General features: G+C 42.1%; 1 protein-coding gene across 23 annotated transcripts in view; it reads right to left on the bottom strand.

Moving 5' to 3' along the window:
* The window catches only part of SFI1 (SFI1 centrin binding protein), a 99,462-nt gene that overhangs the window by 15,571 nt on the left and 67,076 nt on the right, over nucleotides 1–16,815 (bottom strand). For all 23 annotated transcript variants that reach the window (XM_064578712.1, XM_064578711.1, XM_064578721.1 and 20 more), the window contains 4 exons: nucleotides 15,919–16,011; nucleotides 13,681–13,778; nucleotides 12,532–12,598; nucleotides 8,199–8,329 (listed from right to left, as the gene is read on the bottom strand). In XM_064578712.1, the coding sequence (XP_064434782.1) occupies nucleotides 8,199–8,329; nucleotides 12,532–12,598; nucleotides 13,681–13,778; nucleotides 15,919–16,011 (389 nt within the window). The remainder of the gene's footprint in view (nucleotides 1–8,198; nucleotides 8,330–12,531; nucleotides 12,599–13,680; nucleotides 13,779–15,918; nucleotides 16,012–16,815) is intronic.

The following is a 16,815-nucleotide window of genomic DNA, read 5'->3' as shown; positions in this document are numbered from 1 at the left end:
GATGAAGGGAGTCAGAGACAATCTTAAGCAGGCTCCATGTCCAGCATGGAGCCCGATATGACTCTGAGATCATGACCTGAGCCAAAATCAAGAGTAGGACACTTAACCAATTGAGCCACCCAGGCACCCCAGGGCAGATAAATTATTTAAAGAGATAATAACGGGGTGCCTGGGTGGCTCAGTAGGTTAAGCAGCTGCCTTCGGCTCAGGTCATGATCCCGGGGTCCTGGGATCAAGCCCCATGTCGGGCTCCTTCCTCAGCAGGGAGCCTGCTTCTCCCTCTCCCTCTGCCGCTCCCCCTGCTTGTGTGCACTTTCTCTCTCTCTTTCCCTCTCTGTCAAATAAATGTTTAAAAATAAGATAAAATAAAAATTAAAAAATACAAAATACAAAAGGTATAGAGTTAAAAAGTCAGTGGAGGATATGAAATGTAATACTAAAAAATTCTAAGTGAACAGGGCAGAAAAGGAGAAAGAGAGAAACAAAAATCAGATGTAGGCTTCTGCCCAACCACACCAACAACTACATTAAATATAAATGAACCACACACTCTAATTCAAAAGCAGAGATTATCAGGAATGCCTGGGTGGCGCAGTCAGTTGAGCATCTAACTCAGATTTGGCTTGGGTTGTGATCTTGGGTGTCGTGGGATCAGGCCCCGAGCTGGGTTCCACACTTGGTGTGGAGACTGCCTGGGAGACTCTCTCTCCCTCTCTCTCTCCCCCTTCCAACTCCTTCACGCTCACTTGCTCACTCTCTGTCTCTCAAATAAATCTTTAAAAAAAAAAGTAGAGATTGTCAGACTAGATAAAAAATTAAGACATAGCTATATGCTGTTTATAGGAGGCAAGCTTTATTAAATATGAAGACAAATAGAATGGGAAAGGTAAACCACATAAACTGTAAATACAGAAAAAGCTGGTGAGGATATTTTAATAAAAGTCAAAGTAGACTTTGAGAAACGAAATATTACCAAAAATAAGGAGGTTCATTTCAAAATGATAAAAAGGGACCATTCATGAGGAAAACATAACAATCCTAACTGTACACGGACCAAATAACAGATTCCAAACACATGAAGTAAAACCGATAGTATTACCAGGAAAAATAGATAAATCCATAATCATAGCTAGAGAATTTTAATACTTCTCTCTAGTAATTGATAGAACAAGCCCGCCTGTAAGGGGGGGGTGCCTGGGTGGCTCAGTCGGTTGAGCATCTGCCTTCAGCTCAGGTCATGATCCTGGGGTCCTGGGACTGAGCCCCACATTGGGCTCCCTGCTCAGTGGGGAGCCTGCTTCCCCCTCTCCCCATCCCCCACCCCCTGCTTGCTCTCTCTCTTGCTATCTCTCTCTCAAATAAATAAAGAAAGAGAGAAAATCTTTAAAAAACACACCTTGTCTGAGGAAAGCATCCACATCCTAGAGACTGACTGGAAAGCCAGGGCTTTGAGTGAACACACTAACCTCTGCCTCTACATTTCTCTTCCTGCCTGCTCCTACCTATACGTCTTGGGCCTGAGCCATGGCCTCCAGCCCAGCCATCCCACCTACAGACTGGCTGCCACCCACCGCCCATGTCCTTCTAGCCTGTCCATTTCTCCTGCCTAATGGAGTTTTGTGCAATTCGGAGTTTTTCCACGAACTGATCCTTGTATTGAAAGAGCCTTTAGGAGATTTATGTTAGAAACCAAGGACCTCCCTTCAGCTCTGAACAGGTTTTTCCTTCGATCCCAACACAAAGATTTATGGACCTTTCTAGTTGACTCAGATTTGTGGATGGCATCTCCCCCTTTCCTATTCTACATTCTTAGTCCTATGTTAGCTTTACATCTCAAATGGTGAAATGTAATCAGTCCAATAAAACATGAAATAACCATGAAAAAAACAACAATAACAACAAAAACCTGTAAAGATACAGAAAATTTGAAGATGACTACCAACCAACTTGTCCTAAAAGACATTTATAGAACACTATATCCAACAACTGTAGTATAAATATTCTTTTAAAGTGCACATGGGAAAAAATAAAGTGCACATGGAAGGTTCACCAAAATAGACCACATATATTCGGCTGTAAAACAAGTCAACACATTTCAAAAACTGAAGTTATATAGGTGTTTTCTAGCCACAATGGAATTAAATTAGTAATTAAAAACAATAATGTATCAAGAAAATTCCTATTTGAACATCAAATAACATATTTCTAAATAAACCACAGGTCAAGGAAGAAGTCACAAGGCAAATTAGAATATATTTTTAGTTGAATGATAATAAAAATACAGCATGTCAGAATTTGTGAGATAAAGCTAAAGCAGAGAGAAACCTTATAGCTTAAAATTTTCACAAGATTTAAAATTGATAATTTACCGCCAACAACAAAAGAATGGGTGGGCACACCTGGTTGGCTCAGTTGGAGGAGCATGCGACTTTTGATCTCAGGGTTGTGAGTTCAAACCCCACGCTGGGCGTAGAGATTGCTAAAATAAATAAACAGATAAACTTAAAAAAAATGGGTGATTTGTGCTTCCATCTTAAGGTTAAAAAAACAAAAGGAAGGCAAATTAAATCCAAAGTAAGTAGAAAGAGGTACAAAATAAAGAGCTAGAATTAATGTAAGAAAAATATACAGTAAGAAAATTAGCAAAAGTTGAAAAAAAAAAACCAAAAACCCATGATAATTCCTTGCAAGACTGATCAAGAAAAAAAGAGAAAAAATACAAATTACCAAAATCAGGAATGTACAAGATGGTATCATCAGAGATTTTACAGACATTAAAAAAATAATAAGGCACTTTCATGAACAGCTTTATGCCAATATATTTGACACTCTGGACAGAATGAAAAATTCCTTGAAAAACAGAGCTTACCAAAACTGACATGAAAAGAAACTCTTGGTAGCTCTATATCTATTTTCAAAATGAAATCTGTAATCAAAAACCTTTCCATAAAGGAAACTCTAGGTCCAGATAATTTCACTAGCAAATTCCATAAAAAATTTAAAGAAATACCAAAAACACACATTACAAGAAAACTACAACCAATATACCTCATGAAAGTACATGTAAAAATTTTTAATAAAACATTAACAGATTAAAATCAGCAACACGTGAAAAAGATAATATATCATGGCCAAGTGGGGTTTATCTCAGGAATACAGGGTTGATTTAACATGTGAAACCAGGAAAACCATACGATCATCTTAATAAATGCAGAAAAAGCATCTGGCAAAATTTAATGACCCTTCATAATAAAAACTCTCAATAAACTATGAATAGAGGGGAACATTCTCAATCTAATAAAGGGTATCTATAAAAATACTCAATGGTGAAATACTGACTGTCTTTGTTTTCCCCCTAAGATTGGAAAAAAGACAAGTATGTATCCTCTCATTACCTCTATTCAATACTTCTTTTTTTTTTAAGATTTTATTTATTTAATTGACACAGAGAGAGGGAAAGGAGAGATGGAACATAAGCAGGGGGAGCGGGAGAGGGAGAAGCAGGCTTCCCGCTGAGCGGGGAGCCTGATGCAGGGCTCGATCCCAGGACCCTGGGATCATGACCTGAGCCAAAGGCAGACGCCTAATGACTGAGCCACCCAGGTGCCCCATTCTCTATTCAATACTTTATTGGAGATGCTAGGTAATGCAGTAAAGACAAAAATAAAAGCATACAGACTGGAAAGGATAAAGTAAGTTGTCCTTATTTGCATATGACAGGATTATTTATGCAGAAAACTCTATGTAATTTAAAAAAAAAGAGACTCAAACCATTAAGTAAATTTAGAAAGGTCACAGAACACAGTTTCAGTTGTATTTCTATATACTAGGACAAACAGTTGGAAAATGAATTTAAAAAATAATTCTATTTACAATAGCATCCAAAAAATAGGGTATTTAGGAATAAATTTAACAATATATACGCAAAACTTCCATGCAAAGTTACAAAACACTGAGAAAAATTAAAGAAAAGCTACATAAATAGAGAAGTTCATGTTCATTTATGGGAAGTCTCAATAAGCTTGAGATGTCCATTCTCCCCTAAACATCTATACTGATTAAGTGCAATCCCGAAGAAAAAAAAAATCCCAGGAGGAATAAAGTTGAAGAACCGACTTCAAAACGTGCTATAAAGATACAAAAATCAGGACAGTATGATAATGGCATAAGGATAAACAAACAGATAAATGAAACAGAAGAGAAAGTCCAAAAATAGATACAAACTTATAAGGAAAACTGATTTTCAACAAAGGTGCCAAAACAATTCAATGGGGGAATGAAAAGTCTTTTCAATAAATACTGCTGGAAAAACCTGAAAAACAAAAAAAAATCCTTAGCTCTTACCTCATGCCATATATGGAAAAAATTCAAGATGATCACAGACCTAAATGTAAATGCTAAAACTTTATATAAAGCTTCCAGAGAAAATGTTGGAAAGTATCTTTCAAGACCTTGGGTGTGGGCAAATATTTTTTAGAGAAAACCCCAAAATCACTAATCATAAGAGGAAAAATTTGGTGAACTTGACTATAACAAACTTAAACATTTCTGCTCATCAAAAAATACTATTAATCATTTCAATATATATATATAGCCCATATATAGATCCCACCCTGTGATCATTTCAACATACATATAACATACATATGTAAAAAACCACTTTGTTCTCAATAAAAAAAAAAATACTGTGAGAAAATGGAAATGCAAGCCACATTACTGGAAAATATTTTTCTTTTTCTTTTTTTTAAGATTTGAGAGTGACACAAAGAGAGCACGTGAGCATGGGGAGGAGAAGTGGGGGAGGGAGAGAGAATCTCAAGCAGGCTCCCTGCTGAGCACGGAGCCTGACACTGGACTCTATCTTCGGACCCTGAGATGATGACCTGAGCCAAAACCAACAGTCAGATGCTTAACTCACTGAGCCACAGACACAGATAAAGCCAGCTACAAGGAAACATGGTTTTTCCCAAGGCCAGGCAGCAGTTGTAAAATGCCACCAGGGCCTCTTTTGAGTGGTTACTGCCTACTTACCAATGACGTCCCAGACAAGCTTTGCCGCTTTCACTTATTCCTGAGGGTACACATAACAGTACTCCCTAGTGAACCCCAGTTCTCTTCCCTCCTAATTTTGCCTTAGAAATAGTGAGCAATCCAAAACCAATCCCTGTTTCTCTTTCTGAATCCTTTTGCGGGAACCCAAACCTTACAAATTCCTTTCCCTCAGGAAGGGCACCATTCCAGAATTCCTGTGGAATTCCCTCCTTCAAGGCAATCAGTCTGACTCGGTAAAACTACAGGATTTTGATCATGGCTGATTAGGCCTTAAAAAGATGCTCTGCATTATGAGTCAGCAGGGAAATGAGACGGCACTCCCCATCCACCAGGATGGCTCAATTAGAAAGACTGTCAAACCCAAATGTTGATGAGGCTGTGGAACAACCAGCATTCTATCTGCTGGTGGGTGTATAATGATGTGACCCCCTGTAAGAGTAAGCCTGTCCCCACCCTGTGAGCCAGAGTTAGCTTCTAGGTATCTACTCAAGAGAAATGAAAACAACCCACGTAAATGTTCAGAGCAGATTTATTCATAATGGCCTCAAACTGGAAACAACTCATATGTTAAAATGGATCAAAACGTTGCCTTATATTCATACAATACCACTCAGCAAAGACTGAACTACTTCCTGACAACATGGCTCAATCGCAGAAACATTATGCTGAACTTTAAAAGAAGCCAAACACAACAGAACACTTACTGAATGATCCCATTATTTAAAGTTTGAAAACATGCAAAATTAACCTGGGAGGATAGAAATCAGAGCAGTGGTTACCTGTGGGGGGGTGGGGTGGGAACTGACTGGAAGGGGGCATGAGGGAACTTTCTGGGGTGATGGAAATGTTCTAGACCTTGACCGGGCTGTTGATTATCCAGGCACACAATTTGTGAAAACTCATCAAACTGTTTATTTAACATCTGTGCCTTTCACTATGAATTTTAGCTCAATTAAAAAAAAAAAAGACAAATCAGTCTTGTCTCATTCTCAGAATACTATTTCACTGGTAGGTTAAGAAACTACCATTTTTAGTCATAATTCATGAGATCCCACTATAAATTCTGTCCATATTCCTAAAATATTAAACAAATACCCTAGGAGTTATGGAAAGATAGAACATACATACTTTGGGGAACTCTGATTTGCTAAACTCCAAACCAAACCTATGATTATTCATTTACCAGGAGAGTCACACATCAATTCTAGCGGTTGGGTGGAAGGTTGATATTTTGTGCTGCCTTTCTGCTTGTATTCCCCATGGATTATTTCACTTCTCATGACAACCCCATGAGATAGGACTATTATCAACTCATCTCCATTTTACATTTGAGGAAACAGGATCAGAGAGAGAGAGTGGCTTGCGCAGGGTTACGAAACTGGCAAGCAGAAGAGCAAGGGTCTGAACTCAGGCCTCTCCAGCTTCCGAGCAGGGCTCTCCATCACTCTGCTCCCTCATGAGCTGAAGGCAGGAACCTAAAAAACTTAAGTTTTCTAAAAAGATCCAACTAAACCAAAACAAGATAAAATCCAGATCAGGCCCTGGTTATCCTTCAAGCCTCCTGGCTACTCCCTGTCTCCAGTTCACCCATCACCCTTTTGTCTCAAGAATGATCCCCAACAAAAATCCTTTTGGAAACTCCTCTTGGCTATTTTGAAAGAACCTTCAGTTTTTGAAAATCCCTACGGCATGCCAAAATACGAAAGAAGCAACAGAATCAATCATGCCTTTGTAGAAGAAGCGAAGGAGTGTGTGTGTGTTTGGTAGTAAAGCCATTTTTCAAGTGGAATCTTATACCAGACCTCAGTACAGAAAGTAGGTAAAGGTGAAGTCACTCTCTCTGCAGACCCTCGCCAGCCTCCAATTTCCCATGGCTACCCTCTAAAAGCTTCTCTTTGGACTTTGTAGTGAAGGACTCCTGGAGTTCTGGCTGATCCCCTCAGACTAGCATTCACACTCCTTCAAAGTCAAGATCACTGCAGCTTCTCCCAGTGTCCCTCCCATGTCCCTCCCTCTCGTCTCTTTGTCCTAAACTGATGGGACACTGTTCTCAGGGCAATCTCCAAAACCATCACTTTACTAGTTACATGCACCTGCTCAAACATCTGTTATCTTTTTATGGGCTTAGGCAATCCCCTCAGTCTGGCCCTCCTCATCCTGCCCACTCCTGCCATTCATCCTCACCCCCTGGCTCACAGCATGCCTTCCTCCAGGGACTTCCCTCAGCACTAGCTCTGAGCTCTAGAAGAACTCGGGGATGACCTAAGTGAGGACATGTGGATCTATTCTCTGGAACTGTCCTTCAATTGTTTCTTGTGTATCAGTCTTACCTCCTCACAAAGATTGAAAGTTTCTACAAAGTCATCAAAAAGATCTTCCTTTTGATCTAGCAGAAAGTCCCTGGAGTCAAGGAGATCTGAATTTAAACCCTGGCTCTGCCACTTAGTGGCTGATTTACATGGGGGAGTCATTAGTCATCTTGAGCCTGTTCTCTCAGGACTGCTGTGAGAAGGGAATTATTAACGAAGCTGATGATATCATAGGCGAATGAGCTTATATATTTGTTTCCCTTTTCCCACCACACCATGCCCACCACAGTGGCAGACCACACAGTCAGCGATTAATAATTTCTTTGTTACAATTCCGCCAAAATGCAGCAAGGACCTGCTCTGGGCAAGTTTGTCTCTGCAGGAGCAAAAAGACGTAGCTCTGCTCCGTGCCCGTCTTAATTTTGTTGACGACTATATTTCAAGACTTCAAAAAGCCAGGTCTGGCAGAACAGGAAGCAAGCATTTCAGGGCAATCACACTCAAGAATGCCTGCCAAGGCAATGCAAGGTCCAACCGCACTCTGATCCAGAAAGCTAATGGACAGATTTACTGGAGCTCACACTGGCTTGCAATGAGGACAGGGGCGTAATAAAATTCAGGCTGTTCTGAAAGCACTTGCAATAAAGATGAGCAAAAGCTTTCCCAGGGGAAATGCTGTCTGGCTCTTCCTGCTAGATGAAATCAATGAGCCCACCTAATTGGAAAACCAGGAAGAACCAGGGCCTAGGGGGCTGGGAGGCTGAAAAACACCACCAATGGCCATGTGGGCAGAACAAGCCCCGAGAAGCCTGCTCAGAGAGGAGCGACACTGCATACCTGTGAAAGCGTGCTGCTCTCGCACTGAGGACACTTTCCTGCTGGTGCCATCGCCAGAATCTTCTCCATGTGCAGAAGGCCGCAGGCAGGACTCTCTGCTCGAAGTAACTGTCTGCTCTGGACCGCAGCCGCTGCAGTATAACAACAAATGACCTTTATTTGTACTTTATATTATATTAAAAAAATGACCTTTAAGGGTTGCACTCTAGAGGGAGGGTTGCTTTCTACACAAAATTGAGAAAAAGATTAAAATCCTTATTTTTAATCTTTGTTGCCATGAGAGGTGAAAAATGAAATACGACGGGTAAGAAATTTTTACTCTAGGTTAAGTATCTCTTCACATACTTGTGTGTGTGTGCGCACACACATATATACATGTATGTATCTAAATGCTCTGTCCTATGTACTAAATGTTCATACCCACTCCCTATTTTACTATCTGACTGCCAGTGTTTAACTCAGTGATATACATGGGCTTTTTGAACCTTAAGAAATTTATCAGTCCTGGGGCGCCTGGGTGGCTGAGTTGGTTAAGCAACTGCCTTCAGCTCAGGTCATGATCCTGGAGTCCCAGGATCGAGTCCCGCATTGGGCTCCCTGCTGAGCAGGGAGCCTGCTTCTCCCTCTGACCCTCCTCCCTCTCATGCTATCATTCTCTCTCTCAAAAATAAATAAAAAAATAAAAATCTTTAAAAAAAAAAAAAAAAGAAATTTATCAGTCCTTTGTCACGTGTATTATCAACATTGTTCCCACCCTGTAATATATCTTTTGATTTTATTTATGATGTTTATTTGTAATACAGATTCTTTAAATTATTATGTAATTATGAAAGGCTACTACTATTTTACTGTTTATCAGCAGGAAGACAACTGACAAAAAAATATATATATATGCTTCCATGATCCAAAACTCTGGGTGGACAGAAGCATATATGTACTTGCGGCACTTTTTAAAACAGGACCTCAAATTCTTTGGATTTCCTCCTTCACTGAGAAGTCCCCCCCACCCCCATTGAATCTGGGCAGGACGGTGACTGCTTTGAACAACAGAGAATGGTGAGATGGCCATGTGACTTCTGAGGCTGGGTCACAAAGGGCCAAACAGCTTGTGTGTTGTTCACTGGGGCACTTTTGGAGTGAGCAACAACACAGGAAGTCTGACTACCCTCAGGCCCCCATGCTGTGAGGCAATCCAAGCCTCTTGGAGAGGCCCAATGTAGGTTCTCTGGTTAACTGTCCCAGATGCGCCCAGCCTTCGAGTTATTCCAGTCCAGGAACCAGCCATGTGAGTGAAGAAACTTCCTAGAGGATCCTAACCCCCTGCCATTGGAATCTTCCCAGCTGAGGCCCTAGTAATCATGGAGCAGAGATCAGCCATCTTTGCTATGTCGTTTCAATTTCTGACCTACAGAACCCATAGGTATAATAACACGGTTATTGTTTTGTAGTTGTTTTTTTTTTTTTTTTTTTATATGACAGAGAGAGACACAGCAAGAGAGGGAACACAAGCAGGGGGAGTGGAGGAGGGAGAAGCAGGCTTCCTGCGGAGCAGGGAGCCCGATGCGGGGCTCGATCCCAGGACCCTGGGGTCATGACCTAAGCCGAAGGCAGACGTTTAACCATCTGAGCCACCCAGGCGCCCCAAACACGGTTATTGTTTTAAGCCACTGAGTTTGGGGTGATTTTTCACATAGCAACAGATAACTGAACAGTAAGCATATGTGTGTGTGTGAATATATGGTATACATACTCCCACACACATGGAGGAGAAAAGATACCAAATTTACTTAACAAATGTTATTTTAAGATTACGGGTGTTTTAGTTTTTTTTCTTTTATCTCTTCCTACACTTCTCAAATTACAATGTCTATATATTGCTTTTGGGCATTTACATTTTCAAATGTAAATAAAAGTAGAAGCAACGGTATAACGAATCTCCATGAACTTACCATCCAGCTTCAATATTTGGCTAACATTTTGCCATTCTTTCCGTATTACTTTTTTTTTTTTTTAAAGATTTTATTTATTTATTCAACAGATAGAGATAGAGCACAAGTAGGCAGAGTGGCAGGCAGAGGGAGAGGGAGAAGCAGGCTCTTCGCTCAGCAGGGAGCCGGATGTGGGGCTCGATCCCAGGACCCCAGGATCATGACCTGAGCCAAAGGCAGCCGCTTAGCCAACTGAGCCACCCAGGCGCCCCTCCTTCTGTATTACTTTTTAAAAAGAAAGAAACCCACAATAAATAATATTTTTATCTTTTCCTGAAATAGAAAGAACTGATGTTCTCTTTAAAGAACTTGATGTTCTCTCATGTCATCTCCTTAGATGACATTCAGATTGTTAGCCAAAGATTTGAAAAAAAGCAACAGCAACTAAGCAGGGCTCTTACTATTTTTCAGCCCTTCTATATTACGCAGAAAATGCAAGAGCAGTGTGGAGAGATAAGAACACTGACCCTTGACCTTCCACCACTGCTGGGCCCCAGTGTCAAGGGGCTCTTTTTCCAGGGGGAATATAAGGGACTCTCTGCTTCTTTTCCACCTTGAATACATACAACCTTTCGACCCTGGCACTTAGTTTCTTTTTCTAAAAGGTCTCTACCTTCTGTTAAGCTTACATTAAATGGGCTTAAGAAACCAAGTGGCAATGTCCTTTCAGAAACAGCCACATCATCCAAAGGAATGTCAAAGGACGCAGCAATTCTAAGCATTTTCTAGGTGTGGAATGCAAGCCATGCACTAGGCTGGCGCCAAGAACTGAGATGATCCTTAGGAAAAACTCTGTAGCAACCCAAGGCAGTTCGTCCGTCTGCTCACTCGTTTGTTCATTCATTCATCTAAATATTAGTTGGCAGCTACCCTTTGTCCACATTGTGCTAAGGAGAAGAAAGAGACCGGGTCTGCCCTCAAGGAGCTCACAGTCTGGCAGGGAGAGGGGCTGGGAAACACCCAGGCGCAAAATACGCTGACAAAGTCACAGGGGGCTGGGGGAGGAGGTGACACCAGAGCTGAAAGGGTCGGAGGGACAGAGAACTGCACGTATAGTGAGAAGCACATTCAGGGAAGGACCGGCAGCTTAACTGGCCAGAGCACAGCTGGGAAGGAACAAAGAGGTTGGTGACAAGGAAAGGGTGGAAAAGTAACCAGAGACCGGCTCCCACAGAAGTTTGTACACCTTGCTAGAAAATTCAGATTCTCTCCCAACACTATGAGGAAACAGCCAAATTCTTTAGATTCCCGTGTGAGACTCTAGAGGCAGATGGAGGAGGGGGTGGAGGGGGCAGGATTTGCTTTGTGTCCCGCTCCCCAACCCCGTTTCACCAGGGAAGGCCAAAATGAGGCCTGGGCAGCACACTAATCCCTGCAAGGCCCATGCAGACAGTACCCGTTGAAGACAAACTCCCCCAAGCCTAAACGCAGCCTCCAAACCCTTCTTGGTTCAGCACTCCAGACAGCTGCAGCCATCATTCCAGCTGGCCTGCAAGATCACACTTACTTGCCATCCTGGTGTTAAATTATAAGGCCTGTGGGAGCAGGAATTTTGTCTGCTTTCTATCAGGCACAGCGGCTGCTCAGTGAGTCTTTTTCTTTTTTCTTTAAGATTTTATTTATTTGTCAGAGAGAGACAGAGCATGAGCAGGCGGAGTGGCAGACAGAGGCGGAAGGAAACTCCCCGCGTAGCAGGGAGCCCAATGCAGGACTCAATCCCCGGACTCTGGGATCATGACCTGAGCTGAAGGCAGACGCTTAGCCGACTGAGCCACCCAGGGGTCCCTCAGTGAGTCAAATGGAACTGAAGCTAGGGCTCCCGGCTGGCTCAGTCAGAAGAGCATGCGACTCTTGATCTCAGAGTCGTGAGTTGGAGCCCCATGTCAGGTGTAGAGATTACTTAAATAAATAAAGCTTAAAAAAAAATGGAACTGAATCCTTTCTCAATCTGCCTTTACTAATTCGCCAGCTTGATCCCCATGTCCTCCCACCTGCTGTGGGTACCTGTCTCACACTGTTCAGCACTGAGAACACGGCACTTATGTTCTGTACTTTTCCTAGTATTTCCTGAGGGTTGGCTAAAAGAGTAAATGAGTAATGATGTGAATGGAATGGCTAGTCAGAGATCATCACTCTCAGAGAGCACCTGTGTTTTCACAGCAGATGAAGGAATGGGGTTTACGCAGACTTTCCGCTATCACTAGAGGGACCGGGGGGAAATACCTTCGAGCTTTTCACAGCAGCACCAAGATCTCTTAGCAAAGGTCTTTTCCAAGAATCTTTCCAAAGCAAATGGGTCCAAGAATGTACGCCTGTGGAGTTACTTGCAATGAACTACTCCATACCTGCTTGTATCGCCTCTTCTGAGTATAATGTAACCACGATTTGATACACTTGCGTAGCAACGTTATTCTGAAATAAAACACGTAACATAACACATACTGCCTATTGCACATTCAGGTTTGGGGTTTTAAAAATGTTGTTTGTTTTTAAGGCCAGAAAATCTGGGTGTAGTTAACATCTTCAGCGTTAAAGGCACACTATCAGTTTCACTCTAGGAAACAGGGAAAAAGGAACCTATTATTCAACACAAAATCTGTCACCCCTAATTTGGGGCTATGGCTTGCCCCCAAATTTTGACAATTTTCTTATAAACCTAATTAGACCACCAAGCACAGTGTCTCTGGAACTTAGGTAATATGTATGAAATCCCCCATCATAAACTTTCTGGTTTTATGACCAAACTCTGGGACTTGTGGAGGACCACCTGGGTCTGTGACAAGCTCTTTCCACAACTGTGATACCCAGAGTGAGAACTTCATTCAGTTCTGTAAACCAGGATTTAGAATAATGATAGACCCTGGTAACTCCATATTTAAATATTGAGATTCTCACCGACTCATTAAAAAAAATGCTTCAAAATGGGACCTCTAACTATGTGAATTCAGTTGATTGTATTATTGGCTGGGGGGAAGGTATACTGAACATTTCTGGCAGCAAGAAAGTGAAGAGTGGTTACCTCTGAAGAGTAAGACTAAGGGACTAGAGGGAGGGATCCAGGCAACTTTTATTTTTCACTTTATACCTACCTTCCTATACATTGAGTTTTCCTCATAGACATGTGGTGCTTTTATTTAAAATTAGGGACACCCTACACTCTTCAAGACAAAGTTACAAATACCCACTTGCCTGAGCCTGCTTTTTAACACTATCAGTGCTTGAATTCTAAGATGTGAATGTCACTAAAGCCTGAAGGATTGAGGCAGGGAGCTAACAGACACATACTCCAAACTACGGTGACCAAGAACCAGTACAAACATCTTTATTCTACCTCTCACCTGATCAGCCAAAAGGAAAATGCAAACTTGGGAACCACTGGTTTACAGCAGGGCCTTTCTGAATCTACTGAGGAATGCATGGAAGGGTAAGTGCCCTCTCCTGGAGAACAGTGAGTCAGTCCCTGGAAAGCCCAAGGAGAAGGCCAAAGTCCCCACCTGCAGTGGTCCCAGGCAGCACACAGTGAGGGGAGCTGCTCTCTCTCTTCTCTCTGCTCAATCCGAGTCTGCCAGAGGTCCCAGAACCTGTGCAGCAGCTGAAGCAAAACAGAAAAGAAATGGAAGTTTATTAAGGCAAAAGGTAAAATGATCTCTCTTATTAGCAAACGCTTGCCCCAAGAGACTATTAGCTCCTCCAGAGGAGGAATTTTATCTCAATTTGGAGTACCCAGCATATAACAGGCTTACAAAATAATTATGGCTAAGCTAAAGGGAGCTCTTCTAGGCTAACATAAAAGGCAAAAAGATGAATTTTCCAGTCTATGGAAATCAGAAAGAAGAAGCTGAAGCTATTCCTAATCTGGGCCTCATAGAAGACAATGCCATTTTATTTTTATTTATTTATTTAATTAATTAATTTATTTATTTTTATTTAAGATTTTATTTATTTATTTGAGAGAGAGAGTGAGAGAGAGAAAGAGCACAAGAGGGGGGAGGGTCAGAGGGAGAAGCAGACTCCCTGTTGAGCAGGGAGCCCGATGCGGGACTCGATCCCGGGACTCCAGGATCATGACCCGAGCCGAAGGCAGTCGCTTAACCAACTGAGCCACCCAGGTGCCCAGACAATGCCATTTTAAAAGTTAAAACTGATCTTATCACCTATTACTGCTCATGACGTAGTCTTGCCAAAAAAAGTGTTTAACTTCAATCTAATCAAGCCCTTAGATCAAACCTCTAATTTATAGGAGCAACATTTAAGAAAGGAAAAATCAAGGGGCGCCTGAGTGGCTCAGTCATTAAGCATCTGCCTTCAGCTCCGGTCATGATCCTGGAGTCCTGGGATCAAGCCCCGCATCGGGCTCCCTGCTGGGCGGGAAGCCTGCTTCTCCCTCTCTCACTCCCCCTGCTTGTGTTCCCTCTCTCACTATGTCTCTCTCTATCAAATAAATAAAATCTTAAAAAAAAAAAAAAAGAAAAAAAGAAAGGAAAAATCAAATGACATCAAATGGAAACAGATAAATTGAGAATATGGAATATTGTGTAAGGCCAAATAGCCAGCCTTCCTATTCCAAAACTCAGTGTCATTGAGGGGGGAAAAAAAAAAGTATACATTATGCTAAGTGAAATAAACCAGTCACAAAAGAGCATGTACTGTAAATATGAGGTCCCTAGATTCATAGAGACAGAAAGGAGAAAGGTGGTTGCCAGCTGCTGGGGTCAGGGGAGAGAAGAATGGGAAGTTACTGTTTAATGGGGACAGAGTTTCAGTTCTGCAAGATGAAACAAGTTCTGGAGATGGATGGGGGTGATGGTTGCACAATGTGAAAGTGCTTCAAGTCACTGAACTGTCCTCTCAACGATGGTTAAGATGATAAATTTTGTTATGTGTATTTTACCACAATTAAAAAATAAACGTGTTAAAGTGGGGAGGACTATTATTAAGAGCCTTACAAGACATGACCAAATACAGTAAGTCATCAGCCCTTAGTCGAATCCTGGTTTGAAAAGGGACATTTTGGGGGTAACTGTGAAAATGTGGATATGGCCTGGGTATTGGATAAAATTAGGGAATCACTGTTTGTTTTGTTAGGCATGGTAACAATACTGTGGTTATGAAGGAAAATGTTATTTTTGGGCAACGCAAGCTGAAATGTTTAGGTGTAATGTGTCACGATGTCTGTTATTTACTTTGAAATGACTCCGCAAAAAAAAAAAAAATGGAAGTAAATATTAACAATTGGCTAGTATTTGAATTTAAATGGTAAGTATACAGGTGTTTATTCTACTATTCTTTATATTTTTCTGTACGTTTGAACATTTTCATAATGAAAAACAAAACAAAAAAACCCCCATCCTCCTACACCCAGAAACATGATCTATAAGTAGAGATAGAACCTTTGTTGCCCTCAGGTAAACCAACCACTGAAGACAACAGACTTACAGTGCAAATACAACCAAAGCCGCCTGGAATGCAAGACTCAGAGTGTACTCCCTAGGTCAGGGTTGGAATCCACAGTCCCTGACCTCTGAGTCAACTATCAAGTTTCTTAGCAAACAGAAAAAAAAATGGGATTAAACTAGGGAAAACCAAGGGTTACTCCCTCAGCTGGTAGGGCTACCTAGAGAAAATGGACACTAAGGTTTTGGAGTCTAAAAGGTCTGGACAAATCTCGAAGCACAAAGGTTAAAAGAAAAGACAGTGGACATCAGAGGTCCCTCTATACAGATGACCCTCACCATGATGTCATACTGCTGGTGAGCGAGATTCCTTCTTATTTGCTGGAGATGGGCATGGGTCACATTGTCTTTTAGGGCTCGAAAACAGAAGTGCTGTGAATAGAAGGAAGGACACAATCAGTTACAAATCAGCAGCGTCTGTACAAGTAAGAGCAGCGCCCGAGTCCAGGAGCGAGAGGCCCCAGGCACGGATGTTCACAGCTGCTCCGGGGTCCCAGAGCATTTCTCTGCTTCAAGATTCAGCTGGAGTCCGCTGCAAGCCAGCCCGCACAGTAGGCCCTTCATAGGTAGCTGTCGAACTGTTCCCCGCCATCCATCCACTGATACTGCCCAGGAGCAAACACACCGTCGCCTCCGACCAGGACAGATCCCCGTGGCCAAGATGGGAACACGACGGACAAAGGTTAAAAACATCAACTTTGCCTCTCAGAAAAAGAGACGTTTAGCTTATGGTAGTTTTTCTTTTTAAAGCCATGTTGGGGGTGGGGGGGGTCCAACATGCACACTTAAACAATTCCAAATGCAGTTCTGCAAGAGCAGAAGAGAAGGAAGAGAAGGAAGCCTTGGTGAGTAGGGGGGTTGGGGTAGTGGCAAGACGTGGGACTGGCTCCAGCTCCATCAACACCGCCTGACACGTGACCTAAGCAAAGCCCTGGGTTCCAGTTTTCTGAGACAGAAGTGAAGTGAATCGCAGAGGCACCTGAAAGTGTTGGAAGACCTCCTCAAGTGGTGAGGGTGCGGGAAAGCAGTGGTAGAACAGGGACTGCTCCCAGACCTTGCTTCATCCACAGCATCTCTACTTTGATCGATTTTACAGATTAGGCTCCCAACATTAAAAAGGGAGTCCGCCTTTGGGGTCATGAGTTCAAGCTCCACGTTGGGGGTAGAGGTTACTTA

This window comes from Mirounga angustirostris, unplaced genomic scaffold, assembly GCF_029215605.1.
Source record: "Mirounga angustirostris isolate CCGP_5_RB_7025 unplaced genomic scaffold, mMirAng1.0.hap1 SCAF_14, whole genome shotgun sequence".
NCBI lineage: Eukaryota > Metazoa > Chordata > Mammalia > Carnivora > Phocidae > Mirounga > Mirounga angustirostris.
The sequence above is the reverse complement of the archived record's forward strand: the minus strand, read 5'-3'. Positions and strand labels throughout refer to the sequence as shown.